The sequence below is a fragment of the Quercus suber genome, unplaced genomic scaffold (assembly GCF_002906115.3).
Source record: "Quercus suber isolate HL8 unplaced genomic scaffold, Cork oak 2.0 scaffold_169, whole genome shotgun sequence".
NCBI classification, from domain to species: Eukaryota; Viridiplantae; Streptophyta; class Magnoliopsida; order Fagales; family Fagaceae; genus Quercus; species Quercus suber.
The window spans coordinates 1,120,375-1,148,338 of NW_027069629.1; the positions used below are offsets into that span (position 1 = coordinate 1,120,375).

General features: G+C 32.1%; 2 protein-coding genes and 1 long non-coding RNA gene across 4 annotated transcripts; 2 read left to right on the forward strand and 1 right to left on the reverse strand.

Annotated features, from left to right (window-relative positions):
- Positions 1 to 4,015: 4,015 nt before the first annotated feature.
- Positions 4,016 to 5,037, reverse strand: LOC111998016 (thaumatin-like protein 1). Its single transcript, XM_024030136.2, has 2 exons — positions 4,974 to 5,037; positions 4,016 to 4,692 (listed from the first exon to the last, which is right to left on the reverse strand). The coding sequence occupies exons 1-2, from the start codon at positions 5,023 to 5,025 to the stop codon at positions 4,016 to 4,018; spliced, it is 729 nt and encodes a 242-aa protein (XP_023885904.2). The 5' UTR covers positions 5,026 to 5,037.
- A 15,640-nt stretch (positions 5,038 to 20,677) lies between these two features.
- Positions 20,678 to 27,077, forward strand: LOC112033481 (uncharacterized). 2 transcript variants are annotated; one of them, XM_065777946.1, is made up of 4 exons: positions 20,678 to 20,911; positions 21,723 to 21,832; positions 25,764 to 25,910; positions 26,016 to 27,077. In XM_065777946.1, exons 1-4 carry the CDS (start codon positions 20,809 to 20,811, stop codon positions 26,256 to 26,258), a joined length of 603 nt encoding a protein of 200 aa, XP_065634018.1. In that variant the 5' UTR covers positions 20,678 to 20,808; the 3' UTR covers positions 26,259 to 27,077. The 2 variants fall into 2 exon arrangements, with proteins under 2 accessions (XP_065634018.1, XP_065634017.1); XM_065777945.1 differs by having other exon boundaries at positions 20,679 to 20,911; positions 25,761 to 25,910.
- LOC136069427 (uncharacterized) lies at positions 23,060 to 23,990 on the forward strand. The gene is made up of 2 exons (XR_010630665.1): positions 23,060 to 23,312; positions 23,628 to 23,990. It is a non-coding gene; the product is annotated as an uncharacterized LOC136069427 (long non-coding RNA).
- Positions 27,078 to 27,964: the final 887 nt, after the last annotated feature.

Consider the following 27,964-nt stretch of genomic DNA (forward strand, 5'->3'; position numbering starts at 1 on the left):
TCTTTGTTACTTGTTAGTATTAATTTTCTTTTACAATTGGGAAGTTTTGTGAGCAATAATAGTCTTTATAGTAGTGATGATATTTGGCTAGACTCTGGAAATATCTCTCCTACTATTTCTCAGTATATACACAGTACTTCCTTGTATAAAAAACTAATAAGAAAAAAAGAGTAACGCTATAAATACAAACTATTTTACAACATTTTTACAAACCGTTAATGTGGACAGCTTCTTATTGGCTTTCAACTAAGCCCACCATTAACACCACCTTTTTATTTACCAATAACCATTCGTCATATCAACAGTTTGTAAAAAATTTTATAAAAAAGTTTGTATTTCTAGTATTATTCATAAAAAAAAAATGATAAAATAAAATAATATTTCAATGTGATAGTAAATTTGGTAATTTGCTATAATATTTTTAATATTTAAATAAGTAATTCTGAATATGAAATTTCAAATATTTCAAAGGAGTAAATTACAAATTAATCACAACCCTGAATTTGGGGTCATTTTGATTCTACTCCTTAATGTTTCAAAATTTAGATTCGCTCTCCTAACATTAGAAGATCATTTTGATTAGCATCTCATCTATTAATTAAAAATCCTTGTTGGCTGTGAAGTGAGCCTAGCACGTACATTAGTTCGTTCAATTATATTATAACATATAAATTTAACTATTACATATAATAAATAACTTTAAAATTTTAAAATAAATATTCTAAAATTTACAAATCACAAAAAGAAAAAAAAAACATTTTTTCCCTTTACAATATTTTTGGACATTAAAAAATTTCACAAGGATATCAATATGTTCTTTCAAAACAAACACGTACATACTCGAAAAATTGTCGAACATAATCAAAACCAATAAGTTTGTAAAACCCAAAAGTCCCTCTTGCCCAAAATCTGGAAAAGTAAAGAAATCCATTTTCTTCCATAAGTACCCGTAAACCATATTGAAAAAAAAAAAAAAAAAGCAAAATAGAGACTTCATGAGAGAGAGAGAGAGAGAGAGAGAGAGAGGAATTGAATTGAATTGTTTCGTTAACTTTAAATAGATAAATTAAATTCAAAAGAAATTATAAATTAATTATAATGTAGAAATTTGTGAGGAGTCTAGAATTTATGTAGAAAACTCTCATGAGATTAAAAAAGTTAAATGCTTTGATTTTATAAAAAGTTAAAAAAAAAAAAAAAAGTTCAAATGTTTTTTTAGAATTTATATGGATGTTGAAAAAACTGGTTTTGCATCTCATACAAAATGTACAGCAAAAGCAACACAAGTATTTACTTCATTCATGTGAAATAACATGGAATATCTAGAATTTTAGAAACAAAAATAAAAAGGCATACCTTGATATAGTAAAATTCAAAACAAAAGAAGTTCAAACTTGGGAAGACCTTCAATCGTCACCCCAATTTCACATATCCTCAAGATGTGCGGTCTCTCAATCAGTTATGTACGCACTTGCTCAAGAGAGAATGTGTTTAGAGAAAACTGTACTTTTCTCTTTTAATCGTACATACGATTTTTTTAACTGTCAAAATGAAGTTATTTTAAACAACTAATTATTTAATTGGGTTTTAATATGTGGCTTGGGATGGGACAAAGGGACAAATAAAACTCTAGTTCCAATGGGCTTTGGGCTTATCTGTCAACTCTTGACAAACCCAAAGCTATAATTAATTATATTTAATATCACTATATAAATATAATTGTACTCTAAGTTTTATTAATAAAATTAAATCCTAAGAATTTATTATCTAAACAATTAACCCCTTCATTAAAATATTTGTAGTAATACAAAGTCATAATATATAACTACCACTTTGAAAATTACTATCTCTTGATCTTTGAGTACCTGGTTTAATCCTTTAAGCTATTCATATATATTTATGAAATCAATTTTCATAAAATATAAATTTTAGTAACTCTTTACTAAAGTGGTTAGGCCTGACACTCAGAATAATCAAACTTACTAAACTTATCTCAAGGGAATATTATATATCTCTACAAAGAGACTATGAATTTCATCTTGAGGATAAGTGTTCCTTTAGCACTACGTGTAGCTGCCCAACATACTGAGGTTTTGACCGTTGAATTAAATCTCATTCTTGATATATCAAAACAACCTACATTTCATGATTGAGTTCACTATCCTCTTAGGATTGAGAGTTTATGTAAATTAAAGTCATGAGATTTATTATTCAGTTGACAGTTGTTAATAGAATAATTAATCTTACAATGGTTTAGTTCAATATTTTTTATATACTCAAGACACATCAACATATTAACTAAAAGTCTTCACTTCCATGATTAAGACAAACCATCTTAGTTGACACGTTATAGTTTTCACAGATGAAATGCCCAATTTCATCACTGACTACGAACTAAGGTTTTGAATTTACAAAAAACTTGTGATTTATATTTTCTATGACTAATCATATACTATGCATTTCAAGGACTATATGATAATATCCGAATATTCATGTTACCATTATTTTAGATAGTAAAACACCTTCATTATTTAGAACATAATGTCATAAATAATATCACACACAGCATCGTACAATAAGATTTTAGGACACTAATCCTAACAATGGATGGATGTTTATTTTTCAGAAGTTGTGCTATAATTCCTGATGCTACCTTACAATAATTTTCTATTATATATACGCGATTGAGGAAGGTATTATTAAGTAAGCAATCTCACTTCTCACCTAAGAGAGTGCTCAAACATAGTATTTATGTAACTAATTATTGCAGACACAAGAAATGGAAACAAGGTAACAAATGTTGTTCCAAAATTATGCATTCTTTGGAAGAAATTCCAAGTATAAATGAAAAGATAAAAGTCACTGGCTGTTTGCCTCTAATTGAAACAGAAACGGAATTAACATGCATGGATATATAGGCAGCTTAAGCTCCCAGCTAGACACTCATTTTTGTAATTATCACAACCTCCAATACACAAGCCATTCCATACAAGGCAAACTATTTAAGAAATTCCCATCTCTCTTATTGGTCATGACAATAGGGGATAGCCATAAATGGCACATGTAAATAGCAAGAACCATTATCAAAATGGATATTAAATAAATAAGTAAATAACTCATAGTTTGTATTGTTTCAATGGAAGTAAGATAACAGCTTCTCCTTATTCTAGCATATAGTTGTTAAGCATCTATTAAGTGATTGATTCTCTTAGTCAAAAATAAAGAGTGATTAGTGCCAATCTGGCCTGTCCTTTTTGTGAAACTTCAATGCCTCTCCAAAAGGTTTTACAGATGAGAACAGTTAGAATTATGTTTTAATGATTAAATTTACAATTTTCTAATAACTTAAACTTTTAAAAGAATTGGTAATTTATTTCTGTCTTCGCTCTAACTCCCATTTAAAATGTTAAAAATCGAACATGTTAAAAAAGAGTTTAACATTATGGTTAAGTGACTGTAATTCATAATTCATAATAATTTAAATATTTGAAGCATTGGTAATTTAACAAAAGTTGGTTTTGCCATAGATGTAGGTAATACTTTTCCTTCATGTAAAAAAATGTGATTTTAGCACATCCTCTTTTCAGGACATAACCGTACACTTTATCCTACAAAGTCAACTATTGCTCACAACAATCTCTTCGTCCTCAACAAACTTGAGATATTCACCATAATACATTTGAGCGTCTATGCCAGTTATTTTAAAGGATGACTTGTCTGGTTCAATTCACATCCAACTTCTTTCATCAGGTAGAAAGATTCCATTGCAAATCAGTACGGTTGAAGCTAATCAAAATTTTGAAGAATGTTAAAACCTTTAATTTCAAGATTTAAACCATGTCCTGCTTTCAAAGATGAGTGAAGTACTTCAACATGTTCAAACAATCCATTAGTAGCCAATACTGTGATCATCTCAGGTTGTGTCCATAACATTACTCATTTTATTACAAGAAAAAAGATCATGATTTCATTTCTTGTCAATTAGTGTACAAGGAATTATTCGTTAGCTTCCAGCTTAAGGACAGAATGTGATAAGATAATTAGCTCCAGTAGGGCACGTAAATGTGCTAGTTTTATCATCATAGGCATAACTATAAGCCTGAGGGCACTGTTTCTTGAAAATCATGGAATAGTTGGTAGGTGGACATGTGGCCGGGGTACCAAAAGCGCCAGTGCAACAGTATTGTGGCTGATTCAAAGCCAAACATGCACTCTTGCAAGCAATCACGCTGCCATCAGGTCCTTTCACGGCTAGCTCTGACGGGCATACACTGTTTACGTTCCCCGGGCAGCTCGTGCTATGGCAACTGCCTGCACCTTTTGGGGTTATTGATAAAGGCAAGTTGAACCCATCTACGAGGCTAACATCATAGAAATCATTTCCTCCAGAGCCGGATAAAGTGAATTCTACGAGTGATGCTGGTGGGATGGCACCTGCGCCATTGCATGCAACCTGGCCAGAGGCACAGTCGGCTGTTAAACAAGAGAACTTGCCGGTACTGTCAGTGGAGCATTGAGTTCGACCAAAAATTCGGCCCGACCATGTAGCGGGAACATCAAGGGTTGTTGAAGCTCCGGTGTCTAGCTCAAAACCGGTTGATGATAATTGTGCCCCTCCGCCACCAGTTAGGGTTCCTGGCCATACTGTGTAGGAGCACTTGTTTGTTAATGTGAGTGTCACTGAGTGAGCCCCTACACACATAAGTAAAGAGTATTAAATAATCTTTATTGTTACAAACCCATTAGTAGATCTTACTTTTGAAAACTAGCTTATAAGAAGAGGGTGTTCAAAAGTTTACAAACACATTGTTAAGCATATACTTTAAAAAAATATATTGTTATTGTTTGCTTATACAGTAGTTAATTACAAAAAGGAATACAATAATATTTCACAAAGAAAAAGTGAATGAGCATAAATAAATAGAAAAAAGAAAACTCAAGGAGAGAGAGAGAAAGGAAATGAGAATTTTGACCAGAAAAGAAGAGGAAGGCCAAGCTAAGGCCTAGAAGTGCTTGGATTTCCATTTGATTTGATTTTATAATAATTTTTGTGTTTTGTGAATGCAAGATTTAAAATGAGGGAACTAAGATTATATAGGCCCTGATCGCAGGACAAAAAGATAGTAGCAAATCTTGTTTAGATCATTTTTTTTTTCTAATCATTTGATTTTGGCTGATTAGGTAATTAAGCTGGTAAATTCGGGCTTGGATAAGATTAATTTTGCAATTTTACCATCTTCAAAATTACTCTCCATATATATTCTAAATAGCCAGTTATAATGGATCTGATCGAGGACACGCCACTATTAGTCATAATTTATGCCAATACAGCTTGGCCATGGGGATGGGATTTGAAGAGATAAATGTACCTTTTTTGGATCTTGAGGAGACACTAAATTTATCCAAACCTATAAATCATACACGCATTTACTTGGCCTAATTTCCAATCATATATGGGTATGAGTAGCATTTCCCATGCCAAGAATTTTTTTTTAGAAGACCCATGCCAAGATATATCGTAGCATTTCCCTCTTCTCTAATTAAGTTTTCCCCTACCTAGTAGTAAGTCCCTACGTACATTAAATAGTCAAGAATTTGGCAATTTGGCAATTTGCCCCCTTACACTAAGGCCATAAGAAATATAATGTCTCCTTTGATACGGTCAATAATAGCTTATATATATATATATATATAATTCAACAATTACAATGAGAGAGTTTTTTTTTTTTTTATCAACAATTACAATGAGAGAGAGAGTTTTTTTTTTTTTTTTTTTTTTAGTTGATAGTTACAATATGTTGCTAACTCTACAACTTGAACTTCCTTCCCTTTTTATTTTAGTTGATAGTTACAATATGTTGCTAACTCCACAACTTGAACTTCCTTCCCTAGACTTTAAAGCACTTTGTATATCGAAATGTGTCAATTAAACTACAAGACTCTTGACTAAGAGAGAGAGATTTGAATTTTAAATATTTTTATTAAAAATACCAATGGCACATTTGGTATAATACTATAATGTAATGATATTTACAAATAGTGTATTAGAAATTAGTGTTACAAGAAAACAAGAAGTTGTAATGGAATAACTATTACTATTTATTTTTTGGTGACAATACATAAATAGAACTTTAAATGAAATTATATTTAAGTTCAATTTACTAAATTACTCTAGTTTATAAATTTATATTGCACTTTTTATAACCTTGTATGTTTGGAATGAAGTGTTATTTTGACTTTAAACATTGGATGATTTGGGTATTGAAGAGCTGGTTTTTGTGTCCCATCCTAAAAAGAAGACAAACTTTTGGTAAATTTCAATTGATCATTCTCTTTATACTCTTTTTTCTTATTATTTATTTTTATAATCCACATTTTGAGCTTATAAATCTTCAGTCATGAACCAACTGTATAATTCTTCACCTATTGTTGCTAATTTTTGTGGGCCTTGATTGGACAAATTATTTAATTTGGGCCTTAAGATTCTGTTGCCAATGAAGATGGGCAGTGGCGCCGAATTGGAGAGGCTTAGGGGCCTTTTATTAAAAGTGTTTAAATAATAGTTTTAAGTGTTTAAATACTCTTACACATATTTTTATAACACTTTTTCATTCACACGTATTTTTATAACACTTAAACAATATTATTAGAAATTTCTAACCAAACGGGCTCTTAAGTGAGCATTTGGGAAGCGCGTTTTTGCGCTTCTCATGTCCTGCGTTTGGGTTTTTTTTTTTTTAGATGTGATTGTTGACTTTTTGTGTGAATAGTGCACACCACTGAGTTCTGTGCACTGTTTATAGAATTTATAAATCTAACTTTTCAACAACTTTTTCATTAAAAATAAGTTTTATAATACTATTTATATATTTAAAAATTATTTTATTACAGTATTTTTATTTTTCAATTGTATATAAAGGGACGCTAAGTCACGGGCTAGCCATTCACGTTTGCATTAGTAGTCGTGGGCCGCATTCACCTTTGCATGTAGAAAGGCGCAGCGGCCATCTCTCTCTGACGTGTAAAAAATATATCTGTCCATAGAAAAATAGTATCGTACAACGATATATAACATTCATTACCAGAATTGAATTTACAGACAAATAATGGCCAAAGACCAACATTGATTAACGGACGAATAACTGAGGTTGAAACTCTCTCTCTCAAAAAAATATAAATAAAAAAACTTCCAACTAACAAGGCACTAATCAACTAGGAACACGTGTTACTAACCACTAACTACACTGCTAATTAGATACAGACTTTTCTTCTCAAATAAAAAATAAATAAATACAAACTAAATGACAACTAGTTTACACACAACTTATACTTTATGACTTGTAACATAAGAGCATTCGAAGCCTGTGCTGATTTCCAGTATTGCAGTCTGTCTGTGCTTGATCTCAATAACCTCACCAATGCAGCTTCATATATTTCAACATTGTGCTAATCCCATAAATGCACACTGGGATTAACAGCCAACAGCTACAACGACTCGACTCAAAAAAAAAAAAAAAAAATCATCACTTCCATATTGTGAATACTCGAGTACTTTTAAATCTATATCTTAGTGTCACCAATACTGACAAAATCAACGGAAAGTTCTTGGCCAACACCCCACCAATATTCAGCCATAACCTTTTAAATGCTATTTGTTGCAAGGTTCGTCCATCCCAAAAGTGGTAGACAAACTTAATTATTAACTCTTAATGAGGATTTAAAATCTTCATTGACTTATATAGAAGTACCAAAATCTAATCAATAGGTTTATAGTGTGGATTTCGATATGAGAATAGTACTAAAAAAAATTTCTTACACTGCATTTATGAGAACATTCGCATCAATTTGTCTAAAAAANAAGGAAATATAGTATATAATTTATTTTCTAAAAATATTCATAAAATCATATATTAGGATTAGTAATCTATGATAAAGCGTTTTTCTCATAAGGGAATTTAGTTTTAGATGTAACCCTTTACCAAACTAACAAAGAGAAATAAAATTTTTTTTTTCTAAATTAAACAGTGTCATATTGCTTTCTTTTTTTAAACAATGAATTGTGTGTTATCATAATGTTTATTATGATAAGACTAAGATAGTGTCAAAATTCTATGATAAGACTCTTTTTTATTTTGGGTTTAGTGTCATAATGTTTAATAGTAAGATTGAGATAGTGTCATAATTTTTAGGATTTTTCTCTACATAAGTTTCTTTTTTTCCTAATTAGTTATTTGTCTAAAAAATATATATAATATAACCAAGAGTTTTTTTATTTTATTTTATTTTATTTTTATATAAATTTAAGAAAGATATATGGTAACATGGAATAATGTTTAAAAGTGAGATAAAGACAATATCCTAATTTTTAGGATCTTTCTCTACGTGAGAGTTGATAAAAGTTTAAAATTTTGAATTTAAAATAAAAAATTGTAATTCAAATTGGAGGGGAGAAATAAGAAAGCTTAAAACATAGGAATTTTTTAAAAAAGTAATAAATTACTCTTTTAACCAGTTTGTATTTTTAAATTTAAAATTATTTAACTAAAAGATAAAAATATTTTAGAGAGTTTAAGAATTTGTTTAAGGATATCTTCATAAGCAAAATTATGAAACCCAAATAAGAAATCTTGTTATTAGTAGTATAGATAGACAAAAATTTTTAGACAAATTGATGCGAATGTTCTCATAAATGCAGTGTAAGAAATTTTTTTTAGTACTCATTCTCATATCGAAATCCACACTATAAACCTATTGATTAGATTTGGTACTTCTATATAAGTCAATGAAGATTTTTAAATCCTCATTAAGAGTTAATAATTAAGTTTGTCTACCACTTTTGGGATGGACGAACCTTGCAACAAATAGCATTTAAAAGGTTATGGCTGAATATTGGTGGTGGTGTTGCCAAGAACTTTCCGTTGATTTTGTCAGTATTGGTGACACTAAGATATAGATTTAAAGTACTCGAGATCACATATGGAAGTGATGATTTTTAAAAACATCAGGAGCAGACGCCATAAGTTGAAACTTTCTCTCAAAAATATATATATATATATATATATATATATATTTCAACGTTACAATAATCCCATAAATGCACACCATTAATGGAATTAACAGCCAACAGCTACAAAGACTCAACTGTAAAGGAAAACAATCAAACATCATTCCACATTGTGACAGCTCACAAGAGTACTTTAGAGTATTTTCAAATTTATTTATTAGTGTCACCAATACTGATAAAATCATTATAAGGTTCTTGGCCAATCCTCCACCGGTGCTCATGCCATAACCTCTTAAGTACTCTTTGTTGCAAGGTTCATATCCCAAGCCTAGTGGCTGGTAGACGAAGAAAGCTAACGATGTGTTTTCATTCTAATTATAACACCATCTATTTCCATATTCAAATTCACGCTTTATTTATCTGTTAACTCTTGATTATGATGTAAAATCTTCAATGACTTATATATAGAAGTATTAAAATCTAATCAAGAGGTTCACTCAAGTACAGTGTGGATTTAGATATGAGAATAGGACTAAAAAACTCTCATAGACTCGTATTACATTTATGAAACCTTAATATAATAATCTAATTTTTCTATTTTACACAAGTACTTTACAAAAACAGTCTTCAAATTATCAATTATACATTCTCTTTTATTTAAGTAGTATTTTTCTCATTTTTATTTATTTATTATTATTTCACACTAACCCACCTAACACACACTATCTATTTTCTCTTAATGTCCTCTTCACAAAAGTCACATCTCTCTCTTTCTTCTTCTCCTTCTTTTTCTTCTTTTGTAATTTGGGTTTGATAATGTTCCATGATTTCAGGCTTATTTGGTATGTGATTTCAAATAACAATTTGTGTTAACACTGAAAATTGTGGTTCTAAAAAGAAAAGGTGTGTTTGGTAAAGGTGTTTGATTAAAAGTGTTTGAGTTATAATTCTCAATTTAGGTTGTTTAAATACTGTATTTTGAGAACTCATCTAGGCCAATTTTTAGTTTTTAAGTTACATTATTGAATGACATTGTTGTAAATATATTAAAAATTGTGGGACCCATGATTTGACCAAACATTGAACAGCATGTGAGAGACTCTTCTCTTTCTCTTTCCTCAATAGTTTCCTTTTCCTCTCTCTCTTTTTTATTTCACACTTATAGGTCTTTGTCTTCTTTGTATCTTGTGGGAAGCACTTTGTTATGAGCATCACCATTAAACCCTTAGATTTTTAGGTGATAACAAAGGGCCCTATATGATGGTATGAATTTGAGGAGTGAGGACCATGAAAATAATTGTGGTAGAGATAGACCGGGGAGTCTTATCCATAATAATTTGAGATTTAGAAGTAAATTACAATCGTACACACTATCAATGATGCATGTTGCAAATTTCCCTTGGAGTTTAGAATTTTTGTACAAATTTCAAAAAACCCATCTCACAATATTGATAGATCCAAATGTGAAATCTATTTAAAAGGAAAAGAAAGAGTATGGAGATATCACTAAGGGAGACGAAGATGGAGATGAAGGAAAGAGACCTGTGGGTTTTGAGAGGGAAAATCTCTCTCATCATTGTATATGTTAGATGAGACCTCACTTCTTTAAAAAAAAAAAAAAAAAACACACCCAAATAATTATGTTTTTTCACTTTTAAAAAAATGTTATTAGAAATATGGTGGTCAACATTTTTTGCATTATGAGTACTTTAAAACACGTGTTTTTACAACACTTTTTAAACTATAGTTTTCATTTCATTTTGAACACTAATACTTAAACTCTACTACCAAAAATGTTGGGTTTGATTATGAGCGGTGATTTTGAGCGGACGAAGCAATGATTTTGGGATTGATTTTGGGTGGTGAGTTTGGGCGAATTTCTCCGTTGCTATTGCTACTAGTCAAAAGCAACATACATTAAATAAGTCAAGAGCTTATCCAAGATACATGGATCATTTTCTAAACAATATGAATGAAATCAACAATCCTAAGTAAGTCCATATTCTGTGTGAAACAATTTAGTTATCACATTACACACATCAATTAATCTGCTTCAGTACTTGCATTTCTCCATAATAACATAACCGTTACACCTAATTCAGAGCTGAATTGGACTTAAGAGGGCAGCCCATGAATAGATTGTACAAACTACACAGTTCAACTTGTGCTTAAGCTTTGATAGTCTTCTCTTTATCTCCTTCAAAACCCTTTTCCTTATAACAAGTAGTATACAGCAACTATGACTGTAAATGAAATCTGCTACTAAAATATGTCAAATCAAAATCATCAAAACAATGTGATCAAGGATACAGTGAATATGATCCCAGTTCCTAAAACCTTTATAAATTAAGAATGTTAATAGTTCATACTCACATGATCAGCATCCAGATGAACATGGTTCTGTCCATAGCCATGTTGGTGGAGGCCAAAATATCTAACAATAGCTTGGAAAGTTTGCTAGCTAATTAAACACAAGACTATCATGAACACCATTAAGCCCTTTGATCAGAAAAATAAATACAAATCCCTTTACATCGAGCAAATTCTTGAGCTGGAACAGAGAAGTAACAATCATAATGCAATAAATATGGTTTAAAAAGTGTTATGAAAACATGCGTTTAAAATATTCATAATGCAAAAAATGTGTTTGGCACTTGATAAGGAAATTTTTGACATAAATGTTTCTCTTAAAATCTTCAATCTAACAGGATAAAAACACCTCGCCTGATTATTCATCAGGACAGACGTCCTACACCTCCATGAGATCCATCAGCTTCACAGAAATCCATCGGATACCTTGCAGCTAGTCTTGACGAGTGGTAGGCGCATAAAAATTGACGGATAGGTTTAAAGTATAGCGCGATAGAGGGATGTCACCAAAACCGACGAATGGATTTGTATGAACCCAACGGTTAAATATGTTGGGCCCCACAAACCATTACGTGTTCTCCACTCATAAATCCCTACATGGAAATAACTTGCACACCACATCCAAAAACGCTATTCACGTTTGTATCTTCCCGATATGAAAAGTAATTCCCTAGAATCTCAAAGCCTCAACTCCAAGATCTTGTCTACAAGGAAAGACCTCGCGTTCCAAGGGATCTCGGCTAAATCCACCCCACTATATAAGCATCAAACCTCCTCTCCCCCAAGGTACGTAAAATTTCCTAGCTCTCATACTTTGGAGTTCTGGGAGATTTTTCTACTGCTAACTTAACCTTCGGAGGGTCTTTGGCCAACACCCCACCGAAGCTTTCTGTTGGTTCTTTATTCTCTTATTCTTCAGGTACCCTAATCGGTGCGCATGTAGACTATCAACTCACTAACAATTTTTTGCATCATTAGCACTGAATTTCAAATAACATATTTTAAAATGTGAAAAAAAAAAACGTAATTGTATATTTAATATGTGTATGTGTTTTTTTTTTTAAGTGATGATTGCATAGTAAAAGAATAATATTTTATTTAAGGAGAGAGAAAAAAAAAAGAAAAAAAGAGAGAGAATGACAAAGAGGTGGGCTAGTGGGAGAAAGAGAAAAAAAAGTTTTGTTTTATTAATGGGCCCCATGGTTTTCAACTTATTTACAAAAAGACCAATCAATAACGTTACTTGAAAACTAAAAACTAGTATGGGTGAGTTTTCAAAATACATGTTTTAAGTACCCTAATTTGAGAATTGTAACTTAAACACCCAAAATAAAAAATCTTTATAAACAAGTTTTTTTTTTTTTTTTTACTTACAATTTTTATTATTTAAACACTGAAAATTGTTATTTGATCATCACTACCAAATAAGCTCTATTTTTCCCGTGGCCTTACGTCATATCTTTTCCTATCACTGTAATTAATTTGTACATATAAACTTTATGAAGTAGGTTGGGTTAAGAAGGTGCAATAAAAATTAGTATTCTCTTGGTCGTTTGGGTAAAGGTGGTCCAGTTTTGAATCCATCTAATGACATTATGAAAATTTATTGGGTAGTCTCACACATAAAAAAGGTGGGCTCCATGATGAGAGGAGGGAGCAATGCTCTGACTACACAATAATTACGTCTTTTAAAGAAAATCTAATATTGCATTTATTACCGAAAAAAATAGCCTGATCCTAGGCAAGTTAAGCTAGGGACACACTCATTTCCGCACCTTATTTATGTATTAGCAGGTAATTGGATTTTAGTTTTTTCAAGTATGTGTGATGAACTTATACGAAAGTTTTGAAATCCTACTAAGAGTTAACACATAAGCTTTATGTGAACTAGTATATAACCCGTGCGTAAGCATAATGAATTGTAGTGGTGTTATTGATATTAGCTTGTGTTATAAAATATATAGGATTTTAGTTAAACCAGGATATTTAGATGTACTAAAATAGTTTTTTCTTACAATTTTCATGGTATTAGTTATGCAAGTTTCTCATTAGACTACTATTATGTATATAATTTTGAAAATCACTAATTGAATACGACATATACAATATTAATTCATAATCATTGTATGTGAAATTCTATTAAATACAACACAAAATAAAAGAATAAATTAGTTCAACAATATTTTCTAAATTGAATGGGGATAGGTGCATGGGATTGTACAGCTCAATTATAATTTGTTACATTCAAGATTTTGACATTCAAAATATTTGAATAAAAACAGTATAAAAATATACTCATTAATTCAGAGAAAAAATAGCAACAAAAATCTAAACAATTAATTTGTATGGAAAACTAACAAAAGTGAAAATCAATTTTGAATCTAATTAAATTTTCTCTATGCATTGGTTATATATATAACCTAGTTAGTAATGGACCATATATAGTCATGGTGTGTGTGTGTGTGTGTGTGATTATGTTTTTTTTTTTAAATTTTTTTTTTATGGTTTATTTATATTGAACTCCTCGTTTTCTACATTGAATTAATTCACTTGGTACAAAACTTTAAAAACTTAGATTAGATGGGACATCTGACGTAAAATTATACTCTAATTAAATTTCAATTTGAAATATAATTTGAAGCTTTACCTGTTACTATATATATGTGTGTGTGTGTTCAGTTCAAGTTATAATTAATGTAACGCTAAACAATATTACACCATCCAATAATTTATTATAGAATTCATATTTTAAAAATCTCACCGTTGAATTACATATTTTATACGTTCTTAACATCCATGTCAATTTTTATGTCAATTAGATATTATTTACCACTTGATTCGTAAAATTATCTTTTATGCATTATTTTAAATTACAAAAACTTGAATTTAAACAATTGATTGATGACATAGTTATTAATCTTTTATTACCTTAAAATTTTATAAGTATGAAGAATATACAAAGATACTATAATCTAACAGTATATTTGTCAAAATTTACATAAAATTAAAAAAAAAATTAATTAATATAATATTATTTAAAATTATACCAAATATAATCTGAAACCATAGAAAAGGATGTCCTTCATGGCATTATATTTACCTTTATGTGGCGTTTGGTACGGGGTAATGTTTTAGGATTCCCGGGAATGTTTAAAGATTCCCATGTTTGGTTGCAAATTACGTAAGGGAATCAGATGCCTTAAACCCCTCTCAGTGGGAATGTGGATTCCCTTTGAAACAGGTGGGAATCCAGATTCTCAAGCTTAAAGGAAACACTATCATCTCACATTCCTAGGAATCTTAAAGAAATTTCCAATGAAACCAAACATAGGAATAGCTACATTCCTAGGAATGTGATTCTTAGGAATCACATTCCTAAGAATCTAGATGCCAGGAGTAATGTGGATTTCCCCGTACCAAACGCCACCTTACATCTATGGAAAGCGCAATGGCTAGCCAGCTGTTTCTAGAAAAACTCTCGTACTGCATTTATGATAGAAAAGAATAGCTTTGTCATAAGGGCCTTTGCATATCGATAAAGAACCGTAGAAAAAGATGTGTCCTTCCAGATTTCTCGTCCTTCCAGGCATTATATTCACCTTTGCATCTATGAAAAGCGCAACGGCCAGCCAGCTATCTCTGGAAAAACTCTCGTACTGCTTTTATGATAGAACAGATTCATAGCTCTGTCAAGGACCTTTGCATATTGATAAAGGTTAAATAACTATTTTGCTTCACTTTCAATTTATTTCTTATTCTAAAAGAAAATATTATTTTAGTCTTTAGGATCATAATCAATTTGATTCCCGGCTTGTGACTAATAAAATAATAAAAAAATATTTAATTGTTATATATATATATATATATATAAAGCTACAAAAGCAATTTTAACAATAAAAAATCCATGTCAAAAAAATTTAAAATTAAAATTTTGGATGAATTTAAAGAATTATTTTTTTTCCAAACTTTCTTGCTAATCAAACACAGCAACCTAGAGACAAAAATAAATAAATAAATCTTGAACTTTCGTGACCTGCCGATCACCACCTCCATGGCCATCTCTCAGTTTGCTTATTTTGATTGGCCCTTCCTCAACAAGATAGGTCTGTAAATCAATTATCTCTTTTCAACCCAAATCCCCAAAAATCAAATCATACAAAACAACAATGGTCTGATCTTTTCTACCCTTCAATCTTCAACCCACACCACAAAATTTCTCAGTTAATTTCTTTCTTTCTTTCTTTTTTGAGATAAAAGATAGGATTTTATTGATATAACCAACAATATACAACCAAGTATTACCCTGCTCAAACATAGGTAGAACCGGGGGAAAAAACGCAGCTATTACAGGAACACAAACTTATACTAAGCCTCCTATTTTTGGTTTCTCTCATATGTGCTCTCCCTTTAAGAAATGGAGGTGGGTAGATTGCTTTAGTTTTGCTCTGAAGGTTACGATTAGGACTTTACGAGTGATGGGGTTTGTTGTATGGGTTTGCAATTTGGTAGCGACAGAGCAAGCACCACCGCAATCAAATTCGTACCCACGAGCAGCTCGATAGCACCATGAGTGGATCTGGGTTGCGATGGATTTGGGTTGTTGGGTTTGCTTTGGGTTGTGATGGATTTTATTTTTATGATAAATTTTATATTTGGGTGGTGAGAAAAAAGTAAATAGAGAAGATATAAGGTTTTAATTTTGATGTTGCATTTGATTTGGTATCTCATAGCTTCAATCATAAAGAGTTGATTTCTACCCATGAACAAATTTCTAACGAGTGCAAAGCAACGTTAATTCTTTGTTGAGTCATCCCAGTTCTTACATTCTTATTAAATAATTAAGATTCCCATCTTTCACAGTGACATGGTTTTTGCAATTTACAACATAAAACCCACGTCAGTTTTGGCACACATTTTCACATTTTAAATAATCTTACACATATTTTAACATATTTTTTCACCTATACATATATCAAAAACACTCAAATAATATTACTCAAATTCTTCTACCAAACGGCCCTTTAATGATATGATATGACCATTTTCGACAAGAATTTGCTGATGTAGTTGTTTTTTTAAGTAACAATTAATTTTTTATTTTATTTTATTAGTATCAACCGTGTAAACCATTTGACACGTAAATATTTTTTGTTAGTGACTTAATGGTAGAGATAAATTGATTGCAAGTTAAAAATAATAGAAACTAAATTAACTCTTACCAAAATATAGGAATCAAATTATTTATAACTCCAAAATGTAGAAACAAAATGGTGTTTTTCCAAAAAAATGTGGTATGGGGCTAAAATCTTGCCCCATCCCCACCCCATCACCTTTACGGGGTGAGGAAAACCCGCGCGGGGCAAAGCAGGGAGGAGCGGGTTTAGCGGGGCAGGGAAAAATTGTCATCCCTAAACTTATATTTAAATGAAAACTTCCTTGTCAAGATTGAATTTTTCACCAAATAACTACTTGACATGTGTGCATTTTGTAGGAGTTGCTGTAATTTAGTTTGTAGTAAATCCTTGCTCTTTGCACAAATTGAGACAAATACTCTTATAGCTCAATTAGAGCATCCACAATAAGAGAGCTAATAAATTTAGCTTTTAACATTTTAAAAATCTACTTTACCTATTTCAAGACTTTACTTTATAATATCTATTTTTTACCGCTTCATTTAAATATATATATATATATATATATATTTTTTTTTTTTTTATTCTCCCTCTATATTGTTTGTCTCTCTTCCCATCTATGTCTCTCTCTTCTCCGAAGCAATCCAACCAACAAACTCACATATTTCTTCTCAACCCAACAAACCCAAACCCATACCCGCTCCTACTACCAGACGCCGCCAGCCACCAAAAAAAAAAAAAAAAAAACACCACCACCCACCATAACCCATTAGCTATAAAACCCACTCAACCACCACCATAGCCATGACAACCACTGTCGGTGTCGCCACCACCCATAATTACAACCCCCAATCACCAAAATCATAAACTCAAACCCACAATTGCATCACCACTAACAGTCAGAAAAAGAAAAAAAAACAACTCCCATAAAACACCACTTGACCAAAGAGAAAGAGAAAGACAATAGATCTAGAAAAAAAAAATTGATCTAAAAAACCCATCAAATTTGAGATCTTAAAAGAGAGAAAATCAAAGTTTGATCTCAAAAACCCAAACCACATTAGTGACTGAAGCTTGAGGAAGACAAAGATGAGGCTGGAGATTAGAGCTAACTGAAACAATGATTGGAATGAGAATGATGTGAGGGTGCCAACCACCAAACCTTGTTAGTAGGTACAAAGATCAGCTTGAATGGCCCTTGCCAAAGAAGGAGGGGGGAGGGGGGGGGGGGAGAGTGTAGGGAGAGGTCGACCAAAGAAGAGAGAGAGAAAGAGAGAGAGAGAGAGAAATGTTTGAAGAAAGAGAGAAGGTTTGGCTTAGTTTCGGTACTTTTTTTAACTAGAGGTCTCATTTTGTTTTAAATACATAACGACAAGTGGTAGTGGATTTTAATCTCTACATTTTATTTAGTTAATGGGTGATATGACAGTTTTTTATTAAAATCAAAGAAGAATTTAGTTAACAAATATTAAAGATAAGTCAAACTATGATAAAATTGTTTAGATTTAGCAACTTTGATGTAGTGAGTTTTTTAGTGTTTTTTGTGCTAAAATAGCAATTCTCTCAAGTGTTCAAAATCCTCTTGTTAGACATTGGTGAATGGAAGCCTTGGATTTGAACTTGAAATTTGTCTCAATTACAAACTTTGGCTGACTTTCCCCTCCAATATGGCAATTTCAGCGAGCAATTCTTGAACTACTTTCTTTGCCTTTTAGGTTTTAACATAGCTTTACACGTGGGACTGTGTCTGGAGCTTTCAGCTAGGCCTCACGGGCCGAGCTCGTATCCTCCTTTTTTTTTTTTGAACTTATTTTCTTTCCTTACGGGCTGCTCCTAAAATAGATCGAAAAACTTGAGGTCCTTCTTTACTTCTTTACTTGAGTGTTGGCCCAATTAATTCCATGATCCAAATTTGAACTAATTCAATCTTGGGAATTGTTTTGACCATCGGTATGAGTTATAGGCTTTGATAATTTGAGGGTTTTGTTTTGTGAATGGGCTTGGGCTGAAATTTGGGTTTTATTTTTATTTATACAATTTGTGGGATTCAGTGGGCCTGATTTTAGAAAGAAGTGGTATCCTTATGATTGCTGAGAAATTATAAGGAATATATATATATATATATATGTGNTTTTAACATAGCTTTACACGTGGGACTGTGTCTGGAGCTTTCAGCTAGGCCTCACGGGCCGAGCTCGTATCCTCCTTTTTTTTTTTTGAACTTATTTTCTTTCCTTACGGGCTGCTCCTAAAATAGATCGAAAAACTTGAGGTCCTTCTTTACTTCTTTACTTGAGTGTTGGCCCAATTAATTCCATGATCCAAATTTGAACTAATTCAATCTTGGGAATTGTTTTGACCATCGGTATGAGTTATAGGCTTTGATAATTTGAGGGTTTTGTTTTGTGAATGGGCTTGGGCTGAAATTTGGGTTTTATTTTTATTTATACAATTTGTGGGATTCAGTGGGCCTGATTTTAGAAAGAAGTGGTATCCTTATGATTGCTGAGAAATTATAAGGAATATATATATATATATATATATATATATGTATGTATATATATTATTATATGGAAAAAATATATATATATATATATTGGGCAGGGCGGGATGGGTTTAAACTTTTTAGACCCCATCCTGCCCCGCCCCTCCTCGTCCCCGCCCCGCGTTATTAAAGGTTATAATTGTAAATTTTTCATACCCTAAAACCCTACTATTTAAACAAATATATCAATATTAGCTTATTTTATTTTACCCAATATAGTTCTCTACCTTTATTTTGTTATATGTTATACGATGAGATTTTCATTTATTTATTTTTTTATGATTGTCTTGTTAAACACTTAGATATATTATTCAATTTTTTCTAAAAATTGATTTGATTTGATGCAATAAATTTAGTTGTAATTTTAAGTATATTTTTATTAATGAAATAGGCTTCATTAAAAAAATTGTACTAGTTATAGGGCAAATTAACAAAAAGTAGAGTTTTACTAGGTGGGGTAGGGCTTCACAAGGCTCCAAGGGGCAGGGATGGGGTGAGAAAGTTTTCCCCATCATGCAGGGAGGGGCAATGATGGGTCAAGACAAAACCATGCGGGGCGGGTACGAAAACCCCATCTTTTGGCCTTGCCCCACCCCATTGCCATCCCTATATAAGTTTAGACAAGTATCTATTTAAGGCATTGACATGTATGCATTTTTGCAAGAGTTGCTGCAACTTGTTTACAACAAATCTTTTTCCAATAGTGCCCAACTAACCATAAAATCATCCCTATCAACATAGGTAAAATTGTGTAAAACCCATCCAAAGTTATGGTAATTATGGAAATTTACATAAGCACTATTTATTTTGTATTTAATTTTGTATTATTTTTTTACATATTCCCAAATATAAATAAAAAGAGTAAATAGTAGTGGTTGTGTGTGAATAAAACAATTAAAATTTTTTAGAAAATTTGATATTTTAATTAAATATAGTTTAGACTTTAAAGACTCTTGGATTATACATTTATACCTCCACATTTGGCTAAGCTTTTTACTTTTTCTTTTTTTAATATAAAATAATTTTGAGCAAATTATATCTTACTCATATGTAGTTTGACCGAAATTTAAATTTCCTACCTATAATTTAAAATTTGATATTTTACCCACTTAAAATTAGTTTAGTTAGTTTTCCTTAACCAACCTCTTAAAAACATGGCTAAGTATATGAGTTTACTTCATTTTTATGTTTATTTCCTCTAAAAATACATAAAAACATAAAAATACAAAATTAAATAATATAAAAAAAAAAATTCATAAGAACACTGGCATCATGAAATTTCAAATCATAGTTAGACAACTTAAATTTTGGTCAAACTTCATGTAAGTAAATTATCAAATTTTAAATCATAGGTGGATAATTTAAATTTCAACTAAACTGGATAAGTTGTAATTTTTCCAATAAATTTTAGTATTTTATCTCACAATTAACAAATACTCCTAATCTATAGAAAATTACGGGATATCACATGGACTCATAAAGTACTTTTTTTTTTTTTTTTTTTTCTCTACCATCAATATCTAAAATTAAAATTTGAGCAAAATTAAAAATTAAAATTTAATTGCTTCTAAAAAAAAATAAAAATTTACGTATTTATTTGGTAATTTAGAAACTAATTTCACTAAGAAAAATGGCCACTGTAAATTAATCTCAGATTAACATACAAAAATAAAAAATTGCTCGTGATTTGAAGAAAACAAAAATAAAATACAATTTTTATTGTTTATTGTGTTCTTAGCTGAGAGAGAGAGTAGAGAATGGAGGTAGCAGAATTGGGTGAAGCACTCAAAGTGTTGGACTCTACTCTTTCTCTCATCAAATGGCGCCTCAAATCTCAATCTAGGCGCCGACTTGAAATAGGTCCGTTTTCTATTCACTTCCCTCTGTGTTTTTCTTCAAATTCCTCATTACTTTGATAACTTCTTTTTTGCTTTATTTCACCTAAGTCATTCATTTTTCTTAGTTATTATATGGTTTTGCTTTCTGGGTTTTTATTAAATTTGCGTCTTTTCCAAATTTGAGGCTCCATTTCGGTTTTGGGTTTTGATATTATTTGGTATGAATAGTGAAATTCACACCTTATTTTGTTTTAGCTTGAAAAACATGGAACCCCATTTAACCCATATGGCATTTTAGCTGATTCTTACTAAATTATGTTGTGGTGTGACTTTTCCTAATAGTTCAAGTTGTTGGAAAAGCTCTAGGCTGTGTTTGGTTATTGAATATGTTTGTAGTTTCTGCTATCATTTATTGGGAAATGAAATGGAAAATTAATGTGAAAATGTGCGGTTGGGTTAAGAAATTTATCATTTTTCCGGGAAATGAAAATGCTAAAACTTTTTCAGGACTAAACATGACTTATGATCCAAAATTTTAGTTTCTTTTCCTTTATGATGGATGTGATGTCCCATTAAGGTGAATTGTTAATTGTGATCAAGTCAACATGGTGTGCAGCGAGTCTGCGATGCTATTACGTTTGATACACTGATAATTTTCTTGTGTTGAAGCTTATGACTCATTTTCTTGTATGCTGTTATTGCTGAAGCATGTAGAACTTGCTCCTTTCCTTACATTTATTTTTCTTGTTTGGTTTTAATTAGAGGGTAAATGCAATTTTGAGTGATTTCTTTTTGTGCTGTTTGAATTGTGATTTTGGAATATTTTCTTGCAGACATACAGGCATTATGTACAGGAATGAGGCCGGTTGTAATGATAGACTATGGTGGAAAGATGCCTGAACTGCAGGAACGACTATGTGCACTTATTAAACTTATTCAAAAGGTTTTACTCAATACTTTTTGTTGCTAAATTCTGCCTTGGTGTTGCTAGTTACTGCCACTGCTTTGAATTTCTTCGATTCATTTGTAATTCTTTCTCAATTAATCGTCAACTGCAGAACTTACAATTTTTTGTTTGAATATTAGTTTAATTTTATGAGTTATATGTCATTATATCTCAAAGTTCTGTGTTGTAATCTGATGTCTTAGATCTAACATAAACTAATCATGTTTCCTTGCTTTGGACATCTTTTCATTTGTGCACTCTGAAATCAATTTTGGTGCTGTGCTGAATCAAGGACCAGCATATTGAACCAGTACTATTTTTATTTGAGTTGTTTCTATGGAGGTACACATATCGGGATGATTTGTCAACATGGAAAGAAGAAAATATGATTTAGAAAAATGTCACACATACAAGACTGGATCCTATCTCAAAGTAAACAATAGTGATTGGAGCCCCCTCAAATTTCTTAACTAGTCAGAACTTAAGGAAAATGGTCCTTTTCTACAGCCACTTACACAGAGGACTCCTGGTGATACCATTTTGCATACTTTCAAATCTTTTTTGTCACTGTTCAGAAGCAAGTGCCGACTCTGCTGAGTCATCCTTCAAACTTTTTTTTCCCTTTTCTATGGATCTCTTGTTCTCAGCTTGCAGTGAAAACTCACTAAATAACATGTAATCATAAATGAGAGCATATAGTATATTCAGGTAATTCTTCAGCGTGTTACACCTGTAACCTATGATATCTGATTGGTGTCATAAGGGATGCTACCTATACAATCCTTGTTATTAGCTACAAAGATCTTTAAGATGCCAGAGGACAAAAAGGACATTCTCAAGTTTTTCTTTGTTATTTTCCCTTGTCATAGGAGGAAGGGGAATGTGCTTCTTTAAGGAAAATGTGGCAATCAATAAGGGTTTGAGGGATAACCCTATGGTTCCTGCATCTCTTGTGTGGTGCCTTGGTACTGGGGTTTGAACTTAACCCCCCCTCTGCGTATCCAAAAATAAAATAAAATAAAAAGGCAGTCAATCAAAAACAAGTTCATACTGCCATTGAGCTTAGGTTCAAATGGCAGGAGTGAGATTGTGGATTCAAAACCCATTGAATGCTTGTATAATTTACCAATAAGAAAAAATATTTTTCCCCTTCTTTTTGTGTTTGAGAGAGAGAGAGAGAGAGAGGAGGAATGCACATAGCGGGGGGCAAAAGAAGGATTGGAGAAAATAAATTCCTGGCACCCAAGTTTCTCCCCATGGGGAGAACCGGGCAATGCATCATCACAAAACCAAAAAAAGTAGTCTTCCTGTCAAATGCATTATTACGTCTACTGTATAATTTTTCTTTATTACTACAAAACCAAAAAAGTACAGTTTAATTTAATTGAAGGAGACATATGGTGTGTTGAAGTTGAAGTTTAAATCTTTGCAGGAATGCTGCCCCCAGTAAAGGATCTCAGCTGGAAGAACTGCTGAGGTAAAAGTCAACTAGATTTTTGCTAATCATCTTAGTTGGTAGAAATCTGATCTAACTAGAATGGAAAATGTCTACAGCTGAAAGGCAAGTTATAGGATTAGGAAGAGAGAGAGTAATGTTTGGTTAGTGCATGTATAGTGTAAATGTGACTATGATGATAATGATTTGCAGTTCAAACTTTGGGGTTGGTTAATGTTAGGTGGATACATCAAGGTGATAGTTCTTAATGATGATTATGATAGCAATAGCTACTATTATGATGCATTCATAAGCAACACGTTGATCCTTTGGCTTTTCTGTAATTTGTTGGAATAGTTTTTCGGTTCCTTATGATCTAAGCATGGGTGGGAGCAAGGAACAATGGGCAGAGGCATTTCTGGCTCATATGCTGGAAAAGTGGGAAAGATGTAGGCCAGCTTGGAGTTCTTTGCAGATGGAGGTTAGTGAATGCTATCCACAAGCCATTGTTTTGTAATAAAATACCCTACCCTGCACTGCTTCCAACATCCCTAAAGTTCAAATAAAGAAGGGAATCCGATTTAGAATGTAATTTATGACTACTAAATGACCATGTAACAAATCAATCTTGTTTCAAGTATTGATTTTTTTGGTGGAGGGGCTACAATGATATTGAGAAATTTGAGTTTTATAGCATTTGAATTGTCAATTTTCTTTGAAGTGTACATCTTTATCCTTTTTTTTTTCACCATCATTTCATTTGTGAGAAAGGCTCCAATTTTCTAAGAAGACCAATTCATTTGATCCGAGACATTATGGAACAAGTTTCAATGTTAGAGTGTATGTACACACTTTTTCACAACTTATTGAAGTGGCTAATCAGTGGGTGACCAGTCTAATACCACTTTCAATGGACTCGCTGACAACTTTTGTTATTCACTATCCACAACTTACCACCTTAATTCTAGTCGACCAAGTTTTCACGTAGCAACTTTCCCTTAAGATATATAATAAAAAAATTGCATGCACCGGCACGAAATGTTTGACATTGAAGTTGAGAAATCAGCTTCTTTTTGAATTGTCACATCTTCCTTGAGAAGATTTTTATCCTCAGTCAAACAAATCCATTCAGGTTCAGATTTTCATTGAGAAGATATTATTTCTTGTATCTAATAATAATGTCCATCTCAAGAATTGCAAGTTGCAAAGCAATTTGCTGTCCTTCCAATGTCTTTGCTGTCAAGTCAGAATCAAACATCTCAAACCAGTGGTATCTGATTTAGAAAAAAAAGAAGTAATGAATGATCCTACAAAAGTCATTTTATCTATTTTATCTCTTCACACCCTCTAACAATAGAGCTATATTTTTAGCTTTTTGATTAAAATAATACAAATAACTCATTAAAAATATAATAATAATAATAAAAACATCCAAAAAAAAAAAAAAAAAAACACCAGCACAACACAAACATCCACCACCACCACCAGTCCAAGGAAAGAAAAAACCACCAACCCAAATCTTTAATCTTTTTTCTCAACTCAGATCAAACAAAATCACCAATCACAAACAATCAAAAATCAACGCATACATATCGGCAGAATAGATTGGCGATGGGGCTTGAGGTGGGTCAGCAAGCTGGGTTGACGGAACAGATCAGTGATGGAGCATGGGGAGATCGACGATGGGGCTTGGGGGGAGTTGGCGAGCTAGGTTGGCGGAATAAATCGGTGATGAGGGAGCTGGCCGGCGAGCTGAGGGATGATGGAGTTGGTCGGCGAGCTAGAGAGAAAAAAATTGAGAAAGAAAGAAGAAAGAAGAGAAGCCGAAGAGAGAGAGAGAGAGAGAGAAAATAGGAAATGTTTGTTTAATAAGAAAAGAGAGAGAAGTGTGATAAAAAAAAAAAAAAAAAAAATTAGCTTCAAACTATAGTACGTAGCGCATATTGTAGCTTTGAAGCTAAAATTTTTAGTTATACCTTCATTGTTGTAGAGCTATTTTTGTATTTTGGTGAAACAAAAATAGCTATATAGTTATTTAGCTTCAATACTGTGAGTGCTCTTAGAGATTCCCTATCCTTCTTGAATGTATAGTTATTTTAACTTCAATGCTGTGAGTGCTCTTAGAGATTCCCNGGGGGGGGGGGGTTATGGGGGAATGGGGATTGGGGAGTCTGTGACACGGCCTCCAGAAATTCATCAAACTAAACTCAATTTGGGTCTCCATATCGACTTGTGCTTGATTGGATTGGTAAGCAAAGTTGTTTTCTGGTTTTATATAATTTCACATGCCTCTTTTAACTCTCTTTCTGCCCCATAAAATTTGTATCAGAATGGAGTCACAGTTTTGGTTGGAAAACTTTTTCTTTATGCATAACATAGTTCAGATAGGTGGAATTTTGTTAGATGCAATGATCACGTTCTTCTTTCCTTTTATTTAGTAGGAGGATCTTGGTTGTTAATAATTACTTTATTTTGAATATACATATGCAGCAGTCACCCATTTTTGAGCATCTGAAAGTAATGGTTATAGAAGATATGATATATCTAATTCATGTGAAAGGGCTTTCTGAGTATGTTAGGTCAAGCTTGAGCTTAGAAGCACCTCTGCTTTTTGTGGACCTTGAACATGACCCTCCCAAGGTTGGTTCCTATTGTAGGGTACATATTTCATAATCTCTACGTTCAATATCAGACATTCTCTCCTTTTCCTCTTTGGTGAAGGCCCTCTTCTCATCTTTGTTACAGATGATAACACAAGCAGAAAATAGCCCAGTAGGAATGCAGCTTATATCAATTCAGAAGTTTTTCTCTACGCTATTTCCTCAAGATGGAATAAAAGATGATCTCTTGTCATGTCACAGGACAGAATCTATGGGTGATGCCACATCTTCTACCCATGAGCTTGTCACTTCTCAGGCTTCTGAATTTATTGATCTTAGTAGCTGCATGCACGATACACTGGTCACTGTGCCAACTTTAAATGGGTAACTTTTTAAACTCACTTTCATAATAAATGCATAAATCCTTCTTGTGATGAGGATGGGTGGAACTACATATTTCAAACTCAGCTTCATTCGAATATTTTACAAATGTGTTAAAAAATATTTTTAATCACATTGGTCAATCAATTAAATTTTTGGGCTTTGGCCCAAGTAAAAGTTAATTCCATCTCTCAATTTGAATAATATAGTATGTATAAGTGGCATAATTTGATTCGCAGTGGAGAATCAGGAGATTCTTATTGCAAAGAAAAAAAATTATGTTAATTTGGAAATCTTTGTGGGCCATTGCCTGCCTTGGCATTTATGCACATGTGATACACATGAATTGTGTGGTGGCCCCTAATCTAGTAATGTCCTGTTGAAAATAATTGATTTTCCCAACTTTTAGGAAGCAATTGGGTGGGTTTAGTTTCATTGACAGTAGGAATTGCTTGTGATGTTTAGGGAATTCTAAATGTCAAGTGAATCTTTGCCAAATTCTCATATAAATTGTACAGACTGTGTTACCTAAACTTCCCAGACAGTTGAATTGCTGGCCCCTTTGTGGTTGAATAGCTAGGAAGCACAGACATGGATATGACACGAAGATACAACAATTTCTGAAAAATTAGGACATGACATGGCGGGGATGCATATTAATTAATTAATTAAATATGCTTTTATTTGTTTATTTTATATATTTGTTAAGCATTAATTTTCATATATTGTTAATCATATATCAATTTAAGGGCAATAATGGATATAATACTAAAAAAGAAAAAAAAAATCCAAAAACCAAAATACACCCCAGCTGTGTCCCATCATATTTCAAAAAAAAAAGGGCTGGGATGTGCCTGCAGCTGTGTCCCAGAGGAGTCTGCTTGTCTCAGAGGAGTTGGACACGGCAGCCCAAATGAGGTGCCCGTGCTTTCTAGTTGAATAGTTAATTTGGCTTGAAAGGTTGGTCTTAATATTGTTGGACTACCCCATACGTCCTGTTATTTTCAAGAATGCTTAAATTGGGCATGAGCCTCAAATACACCATTTAACATTGCTTTCTACTTATTGGGAGAAGTGTTTGCTTGAATCAAGTGGACATAACTTAAAACATGCTGTTAGTTCACAACATTATATTTTTTCAACTTATCTGTTGGGATGAATGCAAGTTTATATGGAGAGAAGACCTTATGAGTCTAGAAATTTAGAAGTTTGGCTCTAACTATTAATCACTCTCTGAAACGTTTCTTTAATTTTCAAAAGGACATGAGAAATATGACAAACAAGCAAGAAAAAAAAAAAAAAAAAAAAATTAGCTTCAAACTATAGTACGTAGCGCATATTGTAGCTTTGAAGCTAAAATTTTTAGTTATACCTTCATTGTTGTAGAGCTATTTTTGTATTTTGGTGAAACAAAAATAGCTATATAGTTATTTAGCTTCAATACTGTGAGTGCTCTTAGAGATTCCCTATCCTTCTTGAATGTATAGTTATTTTAACTTCAATGCTGTGAGTGCTCTTAGAGATTCCCTGTCCTTCTTGAATGTATTTATCATCTGCCCCCCAGATTCTACTCATCTCATGGGGCCACACACGGGTCTCCAGTCTCCTTATATCCCTGAGAAACCTTCACCCGTTGTAATCAACTTTTTTTAACCTCGAACCTAGAAATTCTTTTTTTTTAACAAGTTGCTTAGAAAGTCCATAGAAAATAAG